Source organism: Apodemus sylvaticus, chromosome 7 (assembly GCF_947179515.1).
Source record: "Apodemus sylvaticus chromosome 7, mApoSyl1.1, whole genome shotgun sequence".
NCBI classification, from domain to species: Eukaryota; Metazoa; Chordata; class Mammalia; order Rodentia; family Muridae; genus Apodemus; species Apodemus sylvaticus.
Genome location: NC_067478.1, coordinates 58,688,670 through 58,707,987, shown reverse-complemented (window position 1 = coordinate 58,707,987; position 19,318 = coordinate 58,688,670). Strand labels below are relative to the sequence as shown.

At 45.7% G+C, this 19,318-nt stretch overlaps 1 protein-coding gene across 1 annotated transcript in view; it reads left to right on the top strand.

The window, feature by feature from the left end:
* Positions 1–19,318, top strand: part of Myo1e (myosin IE) — a 191,690-nt gene that overhangs the window by 130,848 nt on the left and 41,524 nt on the right. The window contains exons 12-17 of the mRNA XM_052187898.1: positions 626–712; positions 2,853–2,939; positions 3,499–3,666; positions 4,769–4,854; positions 8,468–8,549; positions 15,210–15,316. Of these exons, the coding sequence (XP_052043858.1) occupies positions 626–712; positions 2,853–2,939; positions 3,499–3,666; positions 4,769–4,854; positions 8,468–8,549; positions 15,210–15,316 (617 nt within the window). The remainder of the gene's footprint in view (positions 1–625; positions 713–2,852; positions 2,940–3,498; positions 3,667–4,768; positions 4,855–8,467; positions 8,550–15,209; positions 15,317–19,318) is intronic.

Here is a 19,318-nt window from a genome sequence, read left to right as displayed (position 1 = left end):
AGCCCTTGCTGCTCTTCTAGGGGGCCTGGGTTCAGCTCCTTCTGTCCACATCAGTCAGCTCACAGCCACTGTAACTCCAGCTACAGAGCATCCGATGCCCTCTTCTGGTCTCTGTGGGCATGCCCATTTGTGGCATACATATAACACAGACAGGCAGACAGACAGACAGACAGATACACCCCCACACACAGTGTGAATAAAAGTAATATATAAGGAAGGGAAGGAGGGAAGGTAGAAAGAAAGGAAAAAAGGAAGGAAGGACGGAAGGAAGGAAGGAAGGAAGGAAGGAAGGAAGGAAGGAAGGAAGGAAGGAAGGAAATTGATTCCAAGTAAGACCAGTTTGAACAGTCAGAGCCTGGAGGGAAGACGATGTCCCCTCTAGCCTATAAGAAGTAAATTCTAGGCAGTGAAGAAGCAGCTCCAGCTCATCTTGGTCTTTGCAAGTTCCCCATGTACCTTTACCAAATTAGTTTCTCCTAAATATAAACCATGCTTCCTCTATTGACGTAGCCGGAGTTTCTGAAACAGCTCTCACAGACATTTTAGAACATCACCAAGAAATGACTTTTTAAATGATTTTGTGATATGATTATAGGAAAGAACCTTTTTTTTTCTTTTCCTCCAGAAAAATGGCTTTGAACAGTTCTGCATCAATTTCGTTAATGAAAAACTACAGCAGATTTTTATTGAGCTGACACTAAAAGCAGAGCAGGTAAGCAGCCCCTCTCCCTTCACCCCGTCCTCTGTCTGATTGCTTCAGAGATATAGATTTCCCTTTTGATGATTGATTTGGGTTTCTGTCTTGTATTAGGAAATATACCTACTAAAGACAGCAGGAAAGCCATATGCCTTTGCAGTATTTCAGTCTTTGCAATGCAAAGACCATCTGCTGTGCACTTCTTCCTATCAGCAGGTTAAGCTAGGAGGCTGGCCCGACAGTAAGCTGCTACTCTCTGTCCCAGTGACCAAGGCGCAGTGGGAGCCCTCGCTCCGACCCCCATTGTCTGAGAAACAACCCCAATCTTCCCCTTAAAGTACATATATTTTTAGCAACACTGGCATTTGAATTCTTCCTTGAATTATGTCTTGCTTACACTTTATTCTAAAAGTGCAGTGTAGGTTCTCTGAAACTCCTGGTGCCATGTTCTTTCCGATTTCCAGAGTCACCATCAAAAATAAAAACTGGAGATTTGTGGTGGCAGAAATTACTTCTCTTATGGTCAGGTGTCAAGAGTCTAAGTCCAGCCTTGCAATGACGCCCCTTCCAACATTGGTGGAAGAATCCTGAAAATCCTAGGATTCTTTCTCTGAGACATCCTGGCAGCTCTTGGCCGTCTGTGCCTGTGGAGACCGAGCTGTAGTCCCTACCTTACCTTCTATTGCTCCAGGCTGTAGCCTCCCTCTCCTTTCATATCTACAAAGACCTTATTTTTAAGCCTTGAATCCTGAGATTCTGGGTGCACATGCAATCTTGGGAGAAGCTATACATATCAAATGCTGTCTAGGGACCATTTAGTGATTGGAATGTTAGCTCTCCACCACTGAAGACTGGCCAGAGTAAGGTGGCCAAAGGAGATACCAACTAAGATGAAAGGGAGTAGGCAGGGTCTAGCTTGGAATTGAACCTGGATCCTCTGCAAAGCCATCCAGTGTTCTTAACCTCTGAGTCATCTCTCTAGAACCCCTGGCTTTATATCTTGAAAAACTAGACACTGGCAAGGTTGTCATTGAAAGATAAAATTAGAAAGGTGAAGACCGTGGTGCATGTCATATGCATGAGAGGCTCACTATGCATCTATCTGGAGATTCCCACGTGGACATCAACTGAAGCTGTAGATAGAAGGAAGGCTGAACAAACATGACAGATGGAAATGGAGTCCATGACTGCCTGTTACATGGAAATGGAGTGCCTCCAATTACCTGTCATATGCAAAGTCCTAGAAAGGAGAAATAAATATCTGGCCCTGCTTTTTTTTTTTTTATTGCTATGATAAAAACACTATTGCCAAAGCAACCTATAAAAGAAAGCATCTAATTAGGCTTATGGCTCTAATGGTTTAGAGTCCATGATGGCAGAGCAAAGGGATGGTAGCATGACCAGCTGCGAGCTCACATCTCAAACCACAGCAGACAGCAGAAACCTCAAAGCCCACCCCCAGTGACACACCTCCTCCAACAAAGCCACACCTGTAATCCTTCCCAAACAGTTCTACCAACTGAGGCCCAAGTATTCAAATATATGAGTCTATGGGGGCCATTCTCTTTCAAGCCATCACATAGATTGTCTTAGGGTTTCATTACTGTGAAGAGATACCATGACCAAGGCAACTCTTGTAAAGGACAACTGGTTTACAGTTTCAGAGGTTCAGCCCATTATCATCATGGCAGGAAGCATGGCAGTCTGGTGCTGGAGAAGGAGCATCTTGATCTGAAGGCAGCCAGAAGGAGACTATCTTCTGCAGGCAGCCAGGAGGCGGATCGCTCTTCCACACTGGGTGGAGCTTGAGCACTAGGAGATCTCAAAGCCCACCTACACAGTGATATACTTCCTCCAACAAGGCCACACCTCATAATAGTGTCACTTCCCATGGGCCAAGCATATTCAAACCACCACATGGGTTCAGGAGGATCAAGAGTTCAAGGTCACCCTTGGATACATATGGAGTTCAAGGCCAGCCTGAGACACTCTCTCCAACAAAAACAAACAATTGTATGGTATAAATGTTAATGGCTCAAACAAAACATAAGAACCATTAAGTTTGAGATGTCCCTTTCCTATCACCTCTTAGTAAGGGGGAAGCAAGTTTCACTTTCATGGTGGTTTATGCAAGCTTTTAATTTTTGTTATCCAGGAAGAATACGTTCAGGAAGGTATAAGATGGACACCCATTGAATATTTCAATAATAAAATCGTGTGTGACCTCATAGAGAGCAAAGTCGTAAGTACTTACCTGCAGTCTCCTTCACTGGTCTACCTCTAAGTGAACTTTCAGTTTCTGGGCCCTGTGTCACTGTCATCACTTTATAACTGACAAGGAAATGACTCGCACAGAATTTTAGCAGTAATGTTAGTAACATGCAAATGTGTACCGTGAAATTAAAACAATAGGCTTTTATTGCCACAGTAAATACGAATGTTTACAAAATGCCAAGTTGCAAATGAAAGTTGTTTCTGAATTCTTGACAATAGCTCTTGGTTGTATGACATAGCAAATGAGGAGTCATAAGAAGGGCCACATCTTCCAGTCCCATCATGTACCCACATACACAGGTACATTCGTGCGCGCGCGCACGCACACACACACACACACACACACACACACAAAATAGAGAGCTAGCTAGCTTCTTGGAAGTGGAGTTTCCTCCATCCTTAGGTCTGAATGATAAAACCTTTGGGAATTTTAAGTGTGTTCTTCTTGGAAGGAACAGATGTTACCCCATAGGCGTTGTGTATTTGGAGGGTCCGTGACCCGCTTCTTGCCTTCTTGGTCCCACTAGAACCCTCCTGGGATTATGAGCATCCTGGATGACGTGTGCGCCACCATGCATGCTGTGGGTGAGGGTGCTGACCAGACACTGCTACAGAAGCTCCAGATGCAGATCGGGAGCCATGAGCACTTCAACAGCTGGAACCAAGGTTTCATTATTCACCACTATGCCGGGAAGGTAAGTCCATGGCTCAGCAGCCCAGGATTGATGCATTTTAAAGGCTCCCGATTTTGAGCCTTTAGGGGTGGGATTTGCTTTCTCATGAACCAATAGACATCCATGTTCTTCATTCATCCAATAAAGAAGACCTTTAAAGAATTTGAAGAGTTAAAACAAAATACTGTCTACAGAGCTGCTAAGCACACATCTCCCTGATGTAGATTGCAAAAGCTGAACAGATTTTTGTCTGGAGAATTGCAATCACAAATTTACATTTCTTCACTTTCCCATGGGCACTGGGACTATGAAACAGGAAACAGGGGCTGGAGAGCTGGCTCAGTGGTTAAGAGCACTGACTGCTCTTCCAGAGGTCCTCAGTTCAAATCCCAGCAACCACATGGTGGCTCACAACCATTCGTAACGAGATCTGATGCCTTCTTCTGGTGTGTCTGAAGACATCTACAGTGTACTTACATATAAAAAATAAATCTTTAAAAAAAAAGAAACAGGAGACAGTGTATACTAGTGTACACGTTAATGTTTTTCCTATCAAAGTGTATGCTAGGTGCTTACAGGGTACCCAACCATGGTATTTTGGGGTCATGGCTCTTGGATGCTTCCCAATCCTAGGGAAATCCTGAGATGTCTTTTTTCCCAGCTGGTCACTGTTAGCCAAGGTCCCTGAGCATTAGTTTCAGGGCAGATGGGCACAGCTCTGCTGCCGCCTTTAAGACCAATTACCAAATTTCAGTTGACTTATTAGACGGGTAAGCATGAGGGCTCCCTTATTCTTCCCTTAGTCAGAACTTGGGAAAAAAAATAACTTAATGTATTCTCCAGACATACTTAGGAATCCACAAACAAATGGGGATGTGATTTTGAGAGCTGTAGCCCCATTCACAGATCATCTGGGGAGCCAGGTCTTTATCACCCACCATTTATAGGTCATGGTTAGCTGAGCCAGCTGATAGCCTTTGTGTGACAGCACAAAGTGTGGAACCTCAAAAGCTACAGCCAGAAACATCCACCCTCACATGAGGATAGACATGTTCACTTAAGGATATTTTTAACTAAAAAAAATATGTACGATAAAATTCGATTTCTTTGTATTCTTGGCCAGGTTTCCTATGACATGGATGGCTTCTGTGAAAGGAACCGGGATGTGCTTTTCATGGACCTGATCGAACTCATGCAGAGCAGTGAGCTGTAAGTGTCCTTTATCTGGCATGCAGGACAACTTTGGGTTTTTTTTTAAATGTGTATGAGTATTTTGCCTGCATGTATTCTGTTTACCATGTGTGTGCCTGGTACCCACAGAGGACAGAAGGGGGGCCCAGATACCCTGAAACTGGAGTTACAGATGATTGTGAACAACCATGTGGATGCTGGGAGTTGAACCCAGGTCCTCTAGAATAGCCAGTGCTCTCACCCATGCCATCACAAACCAGTGATGGTGTTGTTTCAACATGCAGACCGGAGTGGTATTAGAGTGTTGAGCATCTGGCTCTTTTAGGACTGTTGAGTATGGTTTAAAAATTGACTATTTGTTTTCTCAAAGGAGCTTTCCCCCTTCCAGTCTTTCTCTTCCTTCTGTCACTAATGCTTCCTTCCCTCATGTGCCATCTGTATGCCTGCCTCCATCATCTTTAGTACTGTTAACAGGGAGAAGCGGCCATATTGGCAATGGCCTGGAAAAGGAGGAGAATCTAGTTCTACAATACTTTGCCCTTGGAACAAAGCCAAAAGGATTTTCCATGGTCACTTCTTTTTTAAAGATGGTTGGTGGCTTCCTAAGACTTGGGTTAACCTGATGGCTGAAGCAATGGAGATGGAGAAGTCTGGGAGGACCTTTTCCGCTGCTGTCCAGAGAGGACTCCCTGTGGCTTTGTTCTTGATTCTTACTGTAATGTAAAGGGAAGCTCCCACCAAGTGTCTGGAGCCCTTGTGTCCTGCGGAAGAAGGTGAAGGATATCTTCACATCCCTTGCCACAGGAATACACTTAAGGGTCACCACCCTTGATCTCCAGATGGCAGAGCATATCTACAAAAGGAACAGTGATGGCATCCTCATCAAGACCCTGGAGAGGACCTGGAAGAAGCCTCTGCTGGCAGCACCTTTGTTGCCATTGAGAACACCACTGGCATCAGCATCATCTCCAGGAACACTGGCCAGGGAGCTGTACTGACACTGGCAGCCATTGGAGCAGTTGCTGGCCACTTCATGCCTGGAACAATCGCAAACCAGATCCAAGCAGACTTCAGGGAACAATGGTTTCTAGTGGTGGCTAACCCCAGGACTGACCACCAGCTCCTCACAGAGGCAACTAATGTCAACCCTCCTACCATCTCTCTGTAACAGAGATTCTACTCTACATGATAGGGTCATTGCCATTCTATACAACAACAGGGAGCTTACCCTGAGGGTCTGATGAGACGCTGACCTGGGAAGGTCTGAGCATGTGTAGCACCATCTCCTGTGAGCACCCGTGGGAAATCATGCCAAAGCTCTGCTTCTGCAGAGACCTTGAGGGGATGGAGGAGGTGCTTGCCGAAAAGGATTTGAGCAGGGAGCAGTTGCAGGGCGAATGGGCCTTGCCAGCCCCCCCCCCCCCCCGAGTCACTGGTTTGAAAGTGTGCAGGTGCCCTCAGTACCTTATGGGCCACTGAGGACTGGTCTACACTGCTCAGCCACTAAGTGGGCAGGAACCTGTGGTCACAAGCTAGTCTGCAAGACGCTTAGGCAAGACAAAAAGGTGGATGGGAAACAAAGTTATTTAGAAAGAAAGAGAGAGAGAGAGGGAAGGAAGGAAGGAACGATCAAATGAACAAATGAACGAAAAGAGAGAAAGCCAAGCTTAGGAGGGACCTCTGTAATATGATACAAGCAAGCATTCATTTTTGTTTCTTTCCTTTCAAGGCAGTGTCTCCCAGTCTGGCCCCCTTTATACACTCCTGTCTGTGGTGCTGGAATTGACTCCAGGACATCCCACATGCTAGGCAAGCAGTCTACTCACTGAGCCGCATTTTCAGCTAGGGATAAATACTTTAAGGACCACCAACAATTGCAATGGCTTTCTGTTAAAATCCTAACTACAATGAAAGCAAAACAGGCCTTCCTTTCCTCACCCCAATGAGGAGCTATTCTTTCTTCATTTACATGTCTCCCCCAAAGCTCCCTCCCATCCTCTCCCATGGTGGTGCTCTACTGCCACCCTCCTCCATGCTGGTGCTCCATCACCACCCATCCCCATGCTGGTGCTCCACCACCACCCTCCTTCATGCTGGTGCTCCATCACCACCCATCCCCATGCTGGTGCTCCACCACCACCCTCCTCCATGCTGGTGCTCCATCACCACCCATCCCCATGCTGGTGCTCCACCACCACCCTCCTCCATGCTGGTGCTCCACCCCCACCTACCCCCATGCTGGTGCTCCACCACCACCCACCCCCATGCTGGTGCTCCACCACCACCCTCCTCCATGGTGCTCCACCACTGTCCTTTGCCCAAGCTTCTTCACACTCACTTTTGAGATAATCAGATTTCTTTCCATTCAAAATGTATAATGTCAGTGAGCTCTCCTCTGAGAAGGTCAGGGAGGCTGCAAGTCCTGGCTTGTGGGTTTTATGGTAGCCAGGCGAAGGATCACTTTCAGGGATGGTTTTTAATTATTAAAACTCCTGCCAAGTTCAAGAGCGATTGATGGGCCCACATAAACCCCTGTCGTCTGGATACAGCATATTGTTTTGTAATACAATTGCTGTAAAAATCCGTGGCGATGTCTGGTCAGGTTAGAAGTAGATAGCAAGAGAAACTTGGGCATTTCTAAAGACCAAGAGTCACTCCAGGGGGGTGTGGTATGAGTTTAGGTTAGCATAGCCAATGGTCACCTTATATAAGCCACTCAGTGAGTCAACTAGAAGAGATTTATTAAGCTGTGGTTCAGACACCAGGGGCATCAAAGTAACTAGACACATCCCCACCCTCTACGATGGTTGGGTGCTCAGTTGGAGTTATTAAGGGAATATATTCTGTAAGCAAAATAATTTTTTATATATAATAAAAGTAACTTGTGACTGCAGCATTCAAAACTGCTCACACTCTGTCGAGGGAGTTGTGGCCGGTGAACCATTCTAGCGAGCAGAGGCCATTCATTCTACTAAATATCCTGCGGTGCTGGGCTGGGCATATGGCTTGGTTGAAACAGTGCTTGCTTAGCATGCACAACCCCCTGGGTTTGTCCCCTAGCACCTCATAACTGGCATAGGGCCAATAATGTAATCCTAGCACTTGGGGAATGGAGACAAGAGGACAGGGAACTCAGGGCTATCCTGGACTACATGGGGAGTTCAAGGTCAGCCTAGACTATATAAAACCATGCCTCAAAAAGCCAAAAACAAAGATCCTAAGATGTGCAGGACACCCCTCCTTAAGCCCCATCAAAGAATTATCCAGGTGTGACCGTCAACCATGATGGTTTAGAAATAGATGCAGAGCTCAGGGCTCCAATCTAGCTAGCTTGTCTTCACAAGCCCATTGGGTTTCCCCTACACCCCTCTCCTGGGTTGTCCTCAAGATAACCTTCAGTTCCAGGGGTGTTCCAAACTTATCTCGTGTCAAGACTCTGAGATGCTCGTATCTTATAATTTTTTGTCTTTCCTGTCTTCTGTCTGGTATTCATTTGCCCGAGTTACATCTTGCAGGCTTGTACTATAAGTCACATGGTTTTTCTGTGGCCAGCGTGAGATGCTTCTGGACAGCACATCCAGCCCCCACAGATCTGAGAGATTGCTGATCCATCCTCTTTCTCCTTTTCCAGGCCTTTTATAAAGTCTTTATTTCCTGAAAACCTGCAAGCTGACAAGAAAGGGCGCCCAACGACCGCAGGAAGCAAAATAAAGGTTGGTTCTATTCTGGGAAGTTTTGGATCCCAGAGAGCTGGAGTTCTTTAACAACCAGGAACTGCCATCCAGGGCCATAAACTCAGGCTCAGGGAGGGTATGGTTACAGAAATGCCCAGAAGTTAGGCTACATGCAAAAAATAAATAAAAAGTGGCAGGATGTAGTTGAATTTGACTTGGCCACCCTGATCCTCCAGACGGATACTAAGTACCTCTCCGCTTAATGGCCAGCATGTACTAATCAGTTCTCTTAAAGGGGAAATGGCTCTAAAGTGAATCTGGAAGGATTTATATTAAACTATCAGGAATTTTGTGGTTCGGAGTCATGTTCTGGATATCGATGGTGCTTTTCCAGCCAGGCCCTTGAGGCATGCCAAGAATGAAACTTGCCAGAAACCCCAGTTCACCTTTAGGGGCAACTTACCCATCCCGCCTCCCTAGGTCTTCCAGGGTCCTCCTTGCTGTGCAGTGCAGATGCAGTGCAGATGCAGATGCAGGTGCAGATGCAGCTGGCCAAAGGATGTTAGCAAATCAAAGGCGCTGAGAGCAGCGATGAGTTCGAATCAAGAACATCCTGTAATTTGAACAATCACTTGATGAATTTCTGAAGATAATACCCATTCAAAGTATTTTTTAGGGCTGGGGATGATTGTGACTTGGTTGGTAGAAGGCTTGTCTAGAGTGTACAGATCCCTGTATTTTTTTCTTTTCTGTTTTTAATCAATCCATAAAACTAGACATGGTGGTGAATGTCTGTAATCCTGCAATTGTTGGAGATGGCTATCATAAGATTAGGAACATCTTTTGGCTACATAGTAAATTCAAGGCGGGTTTGGGCTATATGAGACCCTATCTTTTAAAAAAAGGGAAAAAAAAACCCTCTCTCTATATATGTATATACATAGTACACACACTAAATCATACAAAGTAAATATGTCTCCAGTTTTATAATCAAAGAGGTCAGGGGATTAATGTTTGGCATTTGGAGTTCAGTTGCCTGTGGCTTTTGCTGCCTAAGTTATTACCAACTGTTGATTTAAGTCCTTTGTATCTGGGGCAGAAGAGATGGCTCAGTGGTTAAGAGCATTTTCTGTTCTTACACAGAACCCAGGTTTGAGTCCCAGCACCCACACTGCAGCTTATAACCATCTATAACTCTAATTCCAGGGTATCTGAAGTCCTCTTCTAGCTTCTGTTGGCTTCTGTACTCATATGGTTTACATAAACTCATATAGGCATTCACATATATAAAATAACAAATTATTAGTTAAAACGTTCTTTTTTTAATTATTAAATTATTAATTAAAAATATTAATTAAAGGTTATCTTGCTCAATTAAAAATGTTCTCTGGCTTATTGATAAGGTAGAAATTGTAGCACCAACTCCAAGGCATTGCCTTGATGATTAAATGTAGACACCTACCTATAGTGCCTACAACCTTCCTACCCTGTAAAAAATGCTCAATGGCTGCTCCGATGTTTTTGCCTAGAAGTATGTTCCCTGTACCATGTCCATGCCCTTGACTCTACTGACTGCTGTGGGTATTTTTTGTGCACATGCTCACTCCCTGCCCTAGACTTCCACTCACCCTCCTTTGCTCTGTATTCCCATTCCATGATGCCCTTTGGTCCATGCTTTCCTGATTGACGCCAGCATCAAAGGCACCATGGTTGTTACTATGGTTACTGCCCTCTGCTCTTTCCTGTCCAAGTGTTTCATGGATAAAGCCTGACTTCCTAGTGCCTAATAACCTTCCTGAGGGCAGGAACACTAGCTTCAGTAAAGGACGTGCTTCCATAAGAGGACCTTTGAGGTTATGCAGATGAAGTCAGGCATAAGGTGGCGGTGCATTTGTTTGTTTGTTTGCTGTTGCTCTTGGGATGGGATATCTGGAATATCCAGATGGATCAATACCTGGTATTTGATTGCCAGCATCATAAACAATAAATAGTTCTAAGCTGCTTCAAGCTGAGTATGGTAGCCATGTTCCCAGCATAGGCAGGAGAAGCAGGCAGATTACAAGTTTGAGTCACAGGAAGGTGGCAGTGGGTGGCCCAGTCTCACCAGGTTTGTGTCCTTGCCTTTTAGTCAAGGACTTAGAAGGCTAAGGCAAAAAGATTGCAAGTTTTAGGCCAGTCCGGCTTACAAAATGAGATTGTCTCAATGAAACAAAGGTGGAATCCTGTCGTGTTCATCAAAATCTCAGACTCCAGTCATCCTCCTGCATCAGCCTTCTTAACAGAGGATGCCACTGACACATGCTACCATCTCCACTGGGGCAGACAGAGTTTTGAGCTGATAGGCAGAGCCCTCTGGGTTAGAGGACGTCATATCCTTAAGAGCAATTCCAAGAGCACTGTCTGCTCTTCCGGAGGTCCTGAGTTCAAATCCCAGCAACCACATGGTGGCTCATAACCATCTATAATGAGATCTAGTAACCTCTTCTAGCCTGCAGGCATACATGCAGGCACAATGCTGTGTATATAATAAATTTAAAAAAAACTTATAAATTAATTAACTAATTAATTAATCTTTTTAAAAAAGAGCCATTCCAAGACATTGATGGGGTTTGGGTCTCTAGGACAGAGAGCTGAGGGCAGAGAACAGATGTGATTTTTCTGAGACTCATACTAACATCTGCACGGGAGGCTGACTCATGCCTTAGCCTGAAGGACCTGGATAAGAACAAGCTCTGGGCTGGAAACTCCAGTCATGAGACTGTCACATTCAGATCCAAGGGCTCAGATCCCCCAAGGTTGCAGTGACTCATTTTCAAGTGGCCTGGAATATTCCAGGGGGCGGGTCCTCTTGCCTCTTCTTTGTGTCTAGTTTAAAAAGTTACCACCTATCTGAACTCTACCCAGAATGTTTAGAACAGCATATTTGGGGCCTTTGTTTAGGGAGATCAGCCTGAAGTTTAGTTTTCTAAAGAGAGTTTGGTTTAATCTCACCCAAACCCCGCCCTTCCTGATGGCTCCTATGACCAAGATCTGTCTGGTGATCTACAGTTGTGGATGTCTCCTTGTTATATGCCCTCCCAAAACATCTCTGAAGGACACATAGACATGACCCAGTTCCTTGTCCTCCCATATCTACACTGTTTGGAAGATATCCCCAGAGTACATTGAAAGGGAGTCCAGGTTTCTGCATAGAAAATTTTATATTGAAGGTAGTTTTAGTGTTGCATGTTTTATTGTTTTAATTATTTTAGAATATTAAACAGATCTACAAGATTTGATTAGGATCATCAATTGATAGACACTCGCATCAACTTACTAAAGTGAAAAACATATTATATTTATGAAGCTGGAGAGCAGAACAGATTTTGTTCCCAGCACCCACATGGTGACTCACAACCATCTATAACTCCAGTCCCAGGGGAATCTAACTCCCTCTTCTGGCCACCAAAAATACTTATATATATGCACATGCAGACAAAACATTCACATGCACAAAATAAAAATAAACCTTTTGAATAAAGTTATATTTCATTTAATAATGTCTGATTCTGAGGCTTCATTTAGTTTTGTATTGTGAATTGGAAGAGCAGGTGTAGAGATTAGAGTGAAGGCTTGATGCTAGACGGGGCAGACTCAAGTTCCGGGTGGACCAAGGTAGACAGCGGGCATTACCTGAGTGAGCCTGCCACTGAGTGGGAAATGCTGGACTGCAGCACCATGCACTGTGGCATTTGTTTCTGCCTTTAAAATATGACATCAGAGGTTGCCTAGTTTTATCCACCTGTGTGTTGGCTGCAGCTGGAGGAACTGAAGCTCAGAATTGTGAACCTTGCACATAACAGAGCCAGGAGCCTCACCGAGGCTAGAGGATAATCGCTCAGTGCCCTGAGTCTCTCCTCACTGCCTTGCTTGTTTTGTAGTTTGTTCCCACTTCTGATGAATAATCCTGGTGCCTTTCTATCTAACCAATGCACTCTTGGCTGGAGTCAGATCTGTGTGAAGTCACTTTGTTTTATAAGTCGCTCAGGGGACCTCGAGAGTGACCCATAGCCATCAAAATTCAGGGTAACTACAACTAGTGCACATTTCTGTTTGTTCAAAGTAATTATGCCACAACCTAATGGTTCTATTTTGTCCAAGTTCACCCAGTTAGTTCCTTTCCTGACACACCAAACGATTCCGTATCCTTGTACAGAGGTGAAAGAGCATTGCGATTTAAAAATGTGGATTTGGTTTCAAGCTGCCGTGTCTTTGTTGTTCCAAATTGTGTTGTCCCACGTCCCAAGGAATCCCTCCTCCTGCCAGGCTTGATGTTCTCATTTGAAAAAGCTAAAGTAGTAACAGCCGCGACCACTCAGGAGCGCTGTGAGACATTAGCGACCAGTGACTATTATAAAAAGAACTGTGACAGGGGACACCTGACGTTGTCCCACTGGCCTCTGCCTGCTTTCTTTATGCCGAAGGCAAAGGCAGTATGCTGCTACCTGCTTAGGACTGAATAGCAGTCAATAAAAATTAACATCAAACACTGAAAATGAACAAGAAATTGAGACTTAAGAGTGGGGAGCCGAGTGTGGTGGCCCTCGGAGGCAGAGGGAGGTAGATCTCTGTGGTTTTGAGGCCAGCTTGGCCTGTATGGTAAATGCCAAGACAGTTGGGGCTACATGGCCCTACACAGAGACCTCGTTTCAAAAGAAGAAAAAAGGTTAGGGCTGGAGAGATAGCTTAGCTCTTAAGACCACTGACTAGAGGACCCAGGTTTGATTCCCATTACCGACATGTTAGGTGACTCACAACCATCCGTAACTCCGGAGACCCCAACACCCTCTTCTGACTTCCTGGGGCACCATGTGTGCACACAGTACACATACTTACATGCATGCAAAGCCCTCAATACAAATAAAAAGAAAATAAAAAACAAAACAATGTAAAGCTTTGCTCGGAGAGACAGCAGTCCCTCTCTGACGCCAGTTGACTTGTAGCAAAGATCATCAGATTTGTTTCCAAATGTAACTTCTTCAGCAAAAAAGATAAGGGCAATTTCCTTTGTGGTCAGAGGCCTTGCGGTGGTGGGGTAACCTCTATACCTCTGTCCTCAATTTCAGGCAGTGCAAAGAATGCTGTCTTCTGCACGTTTACACAAGAGCTCCATTCACGGAGGAACATCTTGCTTTGACTTTACCCATCAGTTTCCTGGGGGTTTCAGATTCCCCAAGGGCCTGGCAGCAGAGAAGCCCTAATTGAGAGCGGGTTGCCTCTTGTCAGCAGAGCTCTCTGGTTTCCCGGCAGGCCTTCCCACTGTTTTCTTTGAGAGGTTTTTCTCTCTGCATGCTGACTGGCTTGGGAAGGAGGGTTTGCCTTAAGTGGGGCATTGTGGACCCCCAGGGTGTGCTCAGCTGTGTGGCAGCCTGCTGATGTGAGCATCACTCCTGTTTCTTCCATGTGGGAAATTCTCATGATCTGAAATAATCCTAAGCAGTACCAGTTTTATCTACATGCCTTTTTCTGCTTGTGTTAAGTCCTGACCCTGGTACCCAGGGTTAATGATAGATGATTTTTATACAGAGAAACTTTGCTGTGTGAAGATGTAAGTTATTTCCCACAAGGAAACTGCAGAGAGCCTGCAGGTTTGTAAGGGGACACATCAAGGGGGTAGTGGATAAAATGACATGTAAGACATTCCTGAATTAGATTTTTTTTATGAATTTTACTTTGTTTGACTATGAATTTACATCATTTTATTTAGTGTGTGTGTGTGTGTGTGTGTGTGTGTGTGTTATGTGTATGTGGGGGCGGGGGTGCCAACAGATCCTTTGGAGCTGGAGTTATAGGCAGTTGTTTCGGTGCTAGGACCCGAATTAAGGTCCTCTGGAAGAGCAGCAAGTTCTCTTTAACTGCAGAGCCATTTCCCCAACCTCTTTCTCATTTTAATTAAGACATTTGAAATTTTATCCATACTTATAATTTCAAACAAATAAACAAACAAACAAAATTACCAAGAACCAGGCATGGTAGTGCATGGCTATAATCCAGTACTTGGGATGCTGAGGCAGGAGAATCAGGAGACCAAGGTTATCTTTGGCTAGGTAGTGAATTAGAGAATAGCCTAGGAAGCCTGAGATCCTGTCTCAAAACACACACACACACACACACACACACACACACACACACACACATCTTTGGCTAGGTAGTGAATTAGAGAATAGCCTAAGAAGCCTGAGATCCTGTCTCAAAACACACACACACACACACACACACACACACACACACACACACACGCACACACACGCAAGCACGCACGCACATGCATGTGCCCACACACGCACACATTAATAGAAGTGTATTTATAGTGATCTCAGTAAGTACAAATTGAAGTTAATTTGTTGATAATGGCATTATTCTTGATGAAATGATCACTTGTGAAAACTTCCTGTTTTATATATAGATATATACAACCTTTTAATTGATTAGCTGTACTAAAATGCCTGACTGTTTTCAGTGTTCAAATTTATAACTCCTAAGTGTGATGAAGATCATCATAAAAGTCAACAGAACTTCAAAGCTTTTCTGGGTACCTGGCTCCGGCACAATGAGGATCAACATGACATTTGTTTTTAGCCACGTGCTCCATGCTGGGGTTCTGCAGGTTTTCTTTGGAAGCTTATCTTTATCTCTAACTGTTCTTATTCTTCTCACCAGAAACAAGCCAACGACCTCGTGAGCACCCTGATGAAATGTACACCCCACTACATTCGCTGCATAAAACCAAACGAAACCAAGAAGCCTAAAGACTGGGAGGAGAGCAGGTAAGTTATAGGGGAAAGAGCGGAGGGTGAGGCCAGCTGCGGTGGGCCAAGCAGGCTATCACCTCTGCCTCGGGTGAACCAACCAATGGTAGAGGAGGCTGGATGCTTCGCACTTCCTGTCCCTTTGATTTTTCTTGACAGCATCTGGGTAATGTGTCACCTCGTCTTGTCTTCCCTTAACTTGCTAGCAGTATCGTTCCATCCAGAAGTTACTTACGATGTTGATCTGGGCTACTCTGGGGGCAGGTATTAGAACAAGCCTTAGTTCCAGAAGCGTCCCTGTGGTCTTATTGTTTGAGACTGTTTAGATGTACGTGTTTTGATGTACAGTGTGTAGCCTATGTGGGATAATTAGCTTGGGGTCACAAGGGAAGGCCGGGGGAGTGGGGCAGGAGTGACCTGCCAGACACGGTGTATAGCCCTCAGACTGGCTCTCTGTCCTGAGTACCCCATGGAGGAGCAACATGGAGGGTTGAGGCTAAAGGAGATGGCTAGGTCGAGAGTGCTCAGGTGCCCTTGTGCCTGGAAAAGCCTGTGTCACTCACTCTTCCACTTGCAAGGGCGTTTGGGGAATCACCCATACAAGGTGAAGTGAGTGGACAGCTGTGAACATGTTGACTGAGGTGGTAAGATTTGCCTTCAGGGGCTCGAGAGGACTCTCTGGTTTACAGCACTTGTTGTTCTTGCAAAAGACCCGGGTTTGATTCCCAGATCCCATGCGGTGGCTCACAACCATCCATAATATGTTTCAGGGGCTCTGACTCCCTCTTCCACCCTCTGCAGGCAGCAGGCAAAACATACATGCAGGCAAAACAGCCATACACATAAAATAAAAAATGAGAATATATTTTAAAAAAATACTTGTCTCCAGCTGGGAAATCTAGGGTCTGTTCCTATGAGGCCTGATCTTGCCTATCCCCTGGGCGTATGGGAAGAAGAGCTGGGGTGGGGGGTGAATGATAACTTCGAGGTTACCCCGTATTATTACCACATCACCAGGTTAGGTGCAAACCCTACCATGGTGCAATGTTCCTATCTGGGAAGAAGGAAGACTGAATTTTGTCAGGTGACAAGTGACTAAGACAGAGGTCACGGTGAGGAAGACTAGGCCTTACAGTTGACAACTGCAGAGGACATCCTCTAAAACATATTCAGGTGTGAGTCCTTTCCTGTGCTGCCCTCAAGCCCCATTCTGGGCAATGACAGATACTTGAATCTCTGTAGATGGAAAAAGACAGAGAGCAAAGAACAAAAGAAACACACTGGCCCATCAAGGTTGGATGTTGCTGTCGGAAGGGTATGCTTTCCTTCTTAAGAGCGGGTGGGTGGGCTGATGTGTGCCTAAGTAGGTAGGGCGATTGTCTAGAATGTGTGAAGCGCTGGCAACGATTTGATTCCCAGTACCGCATAAACCAGGCATGGTGGAGCAGGTGTGCTACCATGGCTGTAGCAGCTGCTGGTTTTGCTTCCTTTGATACGATGTCTTATTGTGTAACCCTGGGTGGACTGGACTCGCTATGTAAACCAGGCTGGCCTCAAACTTACAGAGATTCACCTGCTAAAAGCATGTACAGCCATGCTCAGCCTAGCTTATTTTAAACATTGCTGCTAAGATCAAACTGTGGCTCTCGTGTTTGCAAGAGAGGCACTTTACTATATGAGCCACTTCCCTGGACCACAAGTGTCCTAGCGATGTCAGATCTGGAACAAGTCTGGGATCCAGAGCTGCGTCCTGCAGTTCCCCGTTAGTAACTGGTTTGTGTGGGCCATGTTATCCACATTGCCAGCTTCTGGCTTATTTAAACAGAGGATCTAGGACGTAGTGTCTATCAGTGAGATCTCCCCCATGGAGATCTATCTCTAACATGTACTGATATGTGTACAGCCAATCCACTCACATGTTCAAATACAAGGGCTCATACACACAGAAGGGTGATGTCATGGACAACGTCAGAGAAAATGTTGGCAACAGAAGTACTATTATGGGGTGCCTACTCCCACCCTTTTTCCGTTTTAAGCTCTCCCACTTTCCCCACCTCTTTCTCATAGATAAAAGCATTTCACTTGAGACTATAGGTGGCTCAGTGGTTGAGAGCACACACTACTCTTTCCAAGGGCCCAGGCATGGTTCCCAGAGCTCACACCATGCACTGCACAGCCACCTATAACTCCAACTCCAGGGATCCAACACCCTTGGCCTCTCTAGGTACCTGCACTCACTGTATGTGCCCACATTGCATGCGCGCGCACACACACACACACACACACACACACTAAAAAATAATAAATCAAGAAAAATCAAACCTTATTCACCTTACAAATAAAGTACCACTGCCGAACCTCAAGTAAATAGCCTTACTAAATGGTCTTCTTGTAAAGAAATGGTACAGTAGCTTCTACTCGGACCCTCCCGACCCTGATGCTTCCTGCGCACGAAATCCACCTTGATTTGGGCTGGCGTGATGGCTTAGTCTGTTAAACTGCTTGCCTTGTAAACATGAAGACCTGAGCTTGATTTTCACTACCTTAGTAAACATCCTGTGCATAGTGCCATGTGTGTGTAGTCCCAAAGCTGGGGGCAGAGTCAGGGAGATCCCAGAGGCTCGCTGGGCAACCCACCTGGCATAACTGAGGGGCTCCAAGCCAGTGAGAAACACCGTCTCAAAGGAGGTGGGTGGCGTTCCTGAGGATGACGCCCAAGGTTGATTGTTAGAGTGGTTTGTGCCACATGTGAGAACTCCCCCTCCCTCTTTTCCCACCCCTCCCTCCCTCTTCTTCTTCCCCTTCCCCTCTCCCTCTCATTTCAACATGATTCACTGGAATAACAGAAAATAAAAATATGCTACAATCTTTATAGGATTTCACAGTGATGCTTTTCACGCTGTGGTAGCCCCCTCCGCCGCCTCCGCCTCCTCCTCCTCCTTTTCTTTCTCCTCCTCTCCTCCCTCTCCTTCTTCTCTTTATCCCCCCTCCCATGACCATTAGCTGAATTTCAGCAAGAACGCGCTTAAATATCCACATGTTGTGGTTTAGGAAGGCTCAGGGTGAGAGCTGATGAGAACTGGTTCGTATTTCCAGCAGGACAGCTCCCCCATAGCTTTAATCACAGATGGCTTCACTCCCTTGTGAATTTGGAGGGCTGAGCTGCTGGTGGGGATTACACGCTCAATTGAAGTTCTTGGTGGAGAGGGTTACTCATTCCACAAGTTTATGAGGTATGGGGTTTTTCTTTTCCTGTTGCAATGTGTTTTTGTTTGGCTTCTGGCGAAGTGGCTGGCCTTGGGTTCCAAATCGCTGTTCTCAGGCTGTGGCCTGCTTGAGTGAGTGAGAGCCTGGATAAGGGAAGACAGCCTTGGGGGGGGGGGGGGTGACTCCTCCCACAAGGGGTGACTCCTCCCACAGAGTATGACTCCTCCCACAAGAGATGACTCCTCCTAAAGGGTGTGACTCCTCCCACAGGGTGGAAGTGGTGTCCTGGGGGAACAGCTGAGCTGTGGCCATCCGATGTCTACCAATCGTGATGCTCCAAAGAAGCATCTTGGGTCCTTGGTGCCTCAGAGTTCTTTTACACCTTACAGGATTTGCTAGATTGATTGTCATACAGCAGAAAAACTTACATAAGAAATTTCCTGAACCTTGATGCCACGTCAGGAAAATCTAAGGACTCAGACCCGAGAGAGGGCTACTCGCACTGTCTGACATTAGGATGGCACTTTAGATTCCTGCATCCACATGAAAGCTAGGCTGATTTGTGTCTGCCTATAGCATGACAGCACTGAGGAGACTGCTCTTCCTGATGACCATAGGGCAGCATCCATGCTGTGTGCTCACAGCTGCTCCAGAGGGACCAGTCAACAGCAGGCTCCAGATTCAGTAAGAGACCCTGCCCCACAACTAAGGTGCATAATGAACTGAGGGTAGCGTGCCAGTATGACGCCCTGACCTCTTCATTACCAGAACGGACAAGTCTATGACTTGTGGGTACTCCCAAAACACATCCCG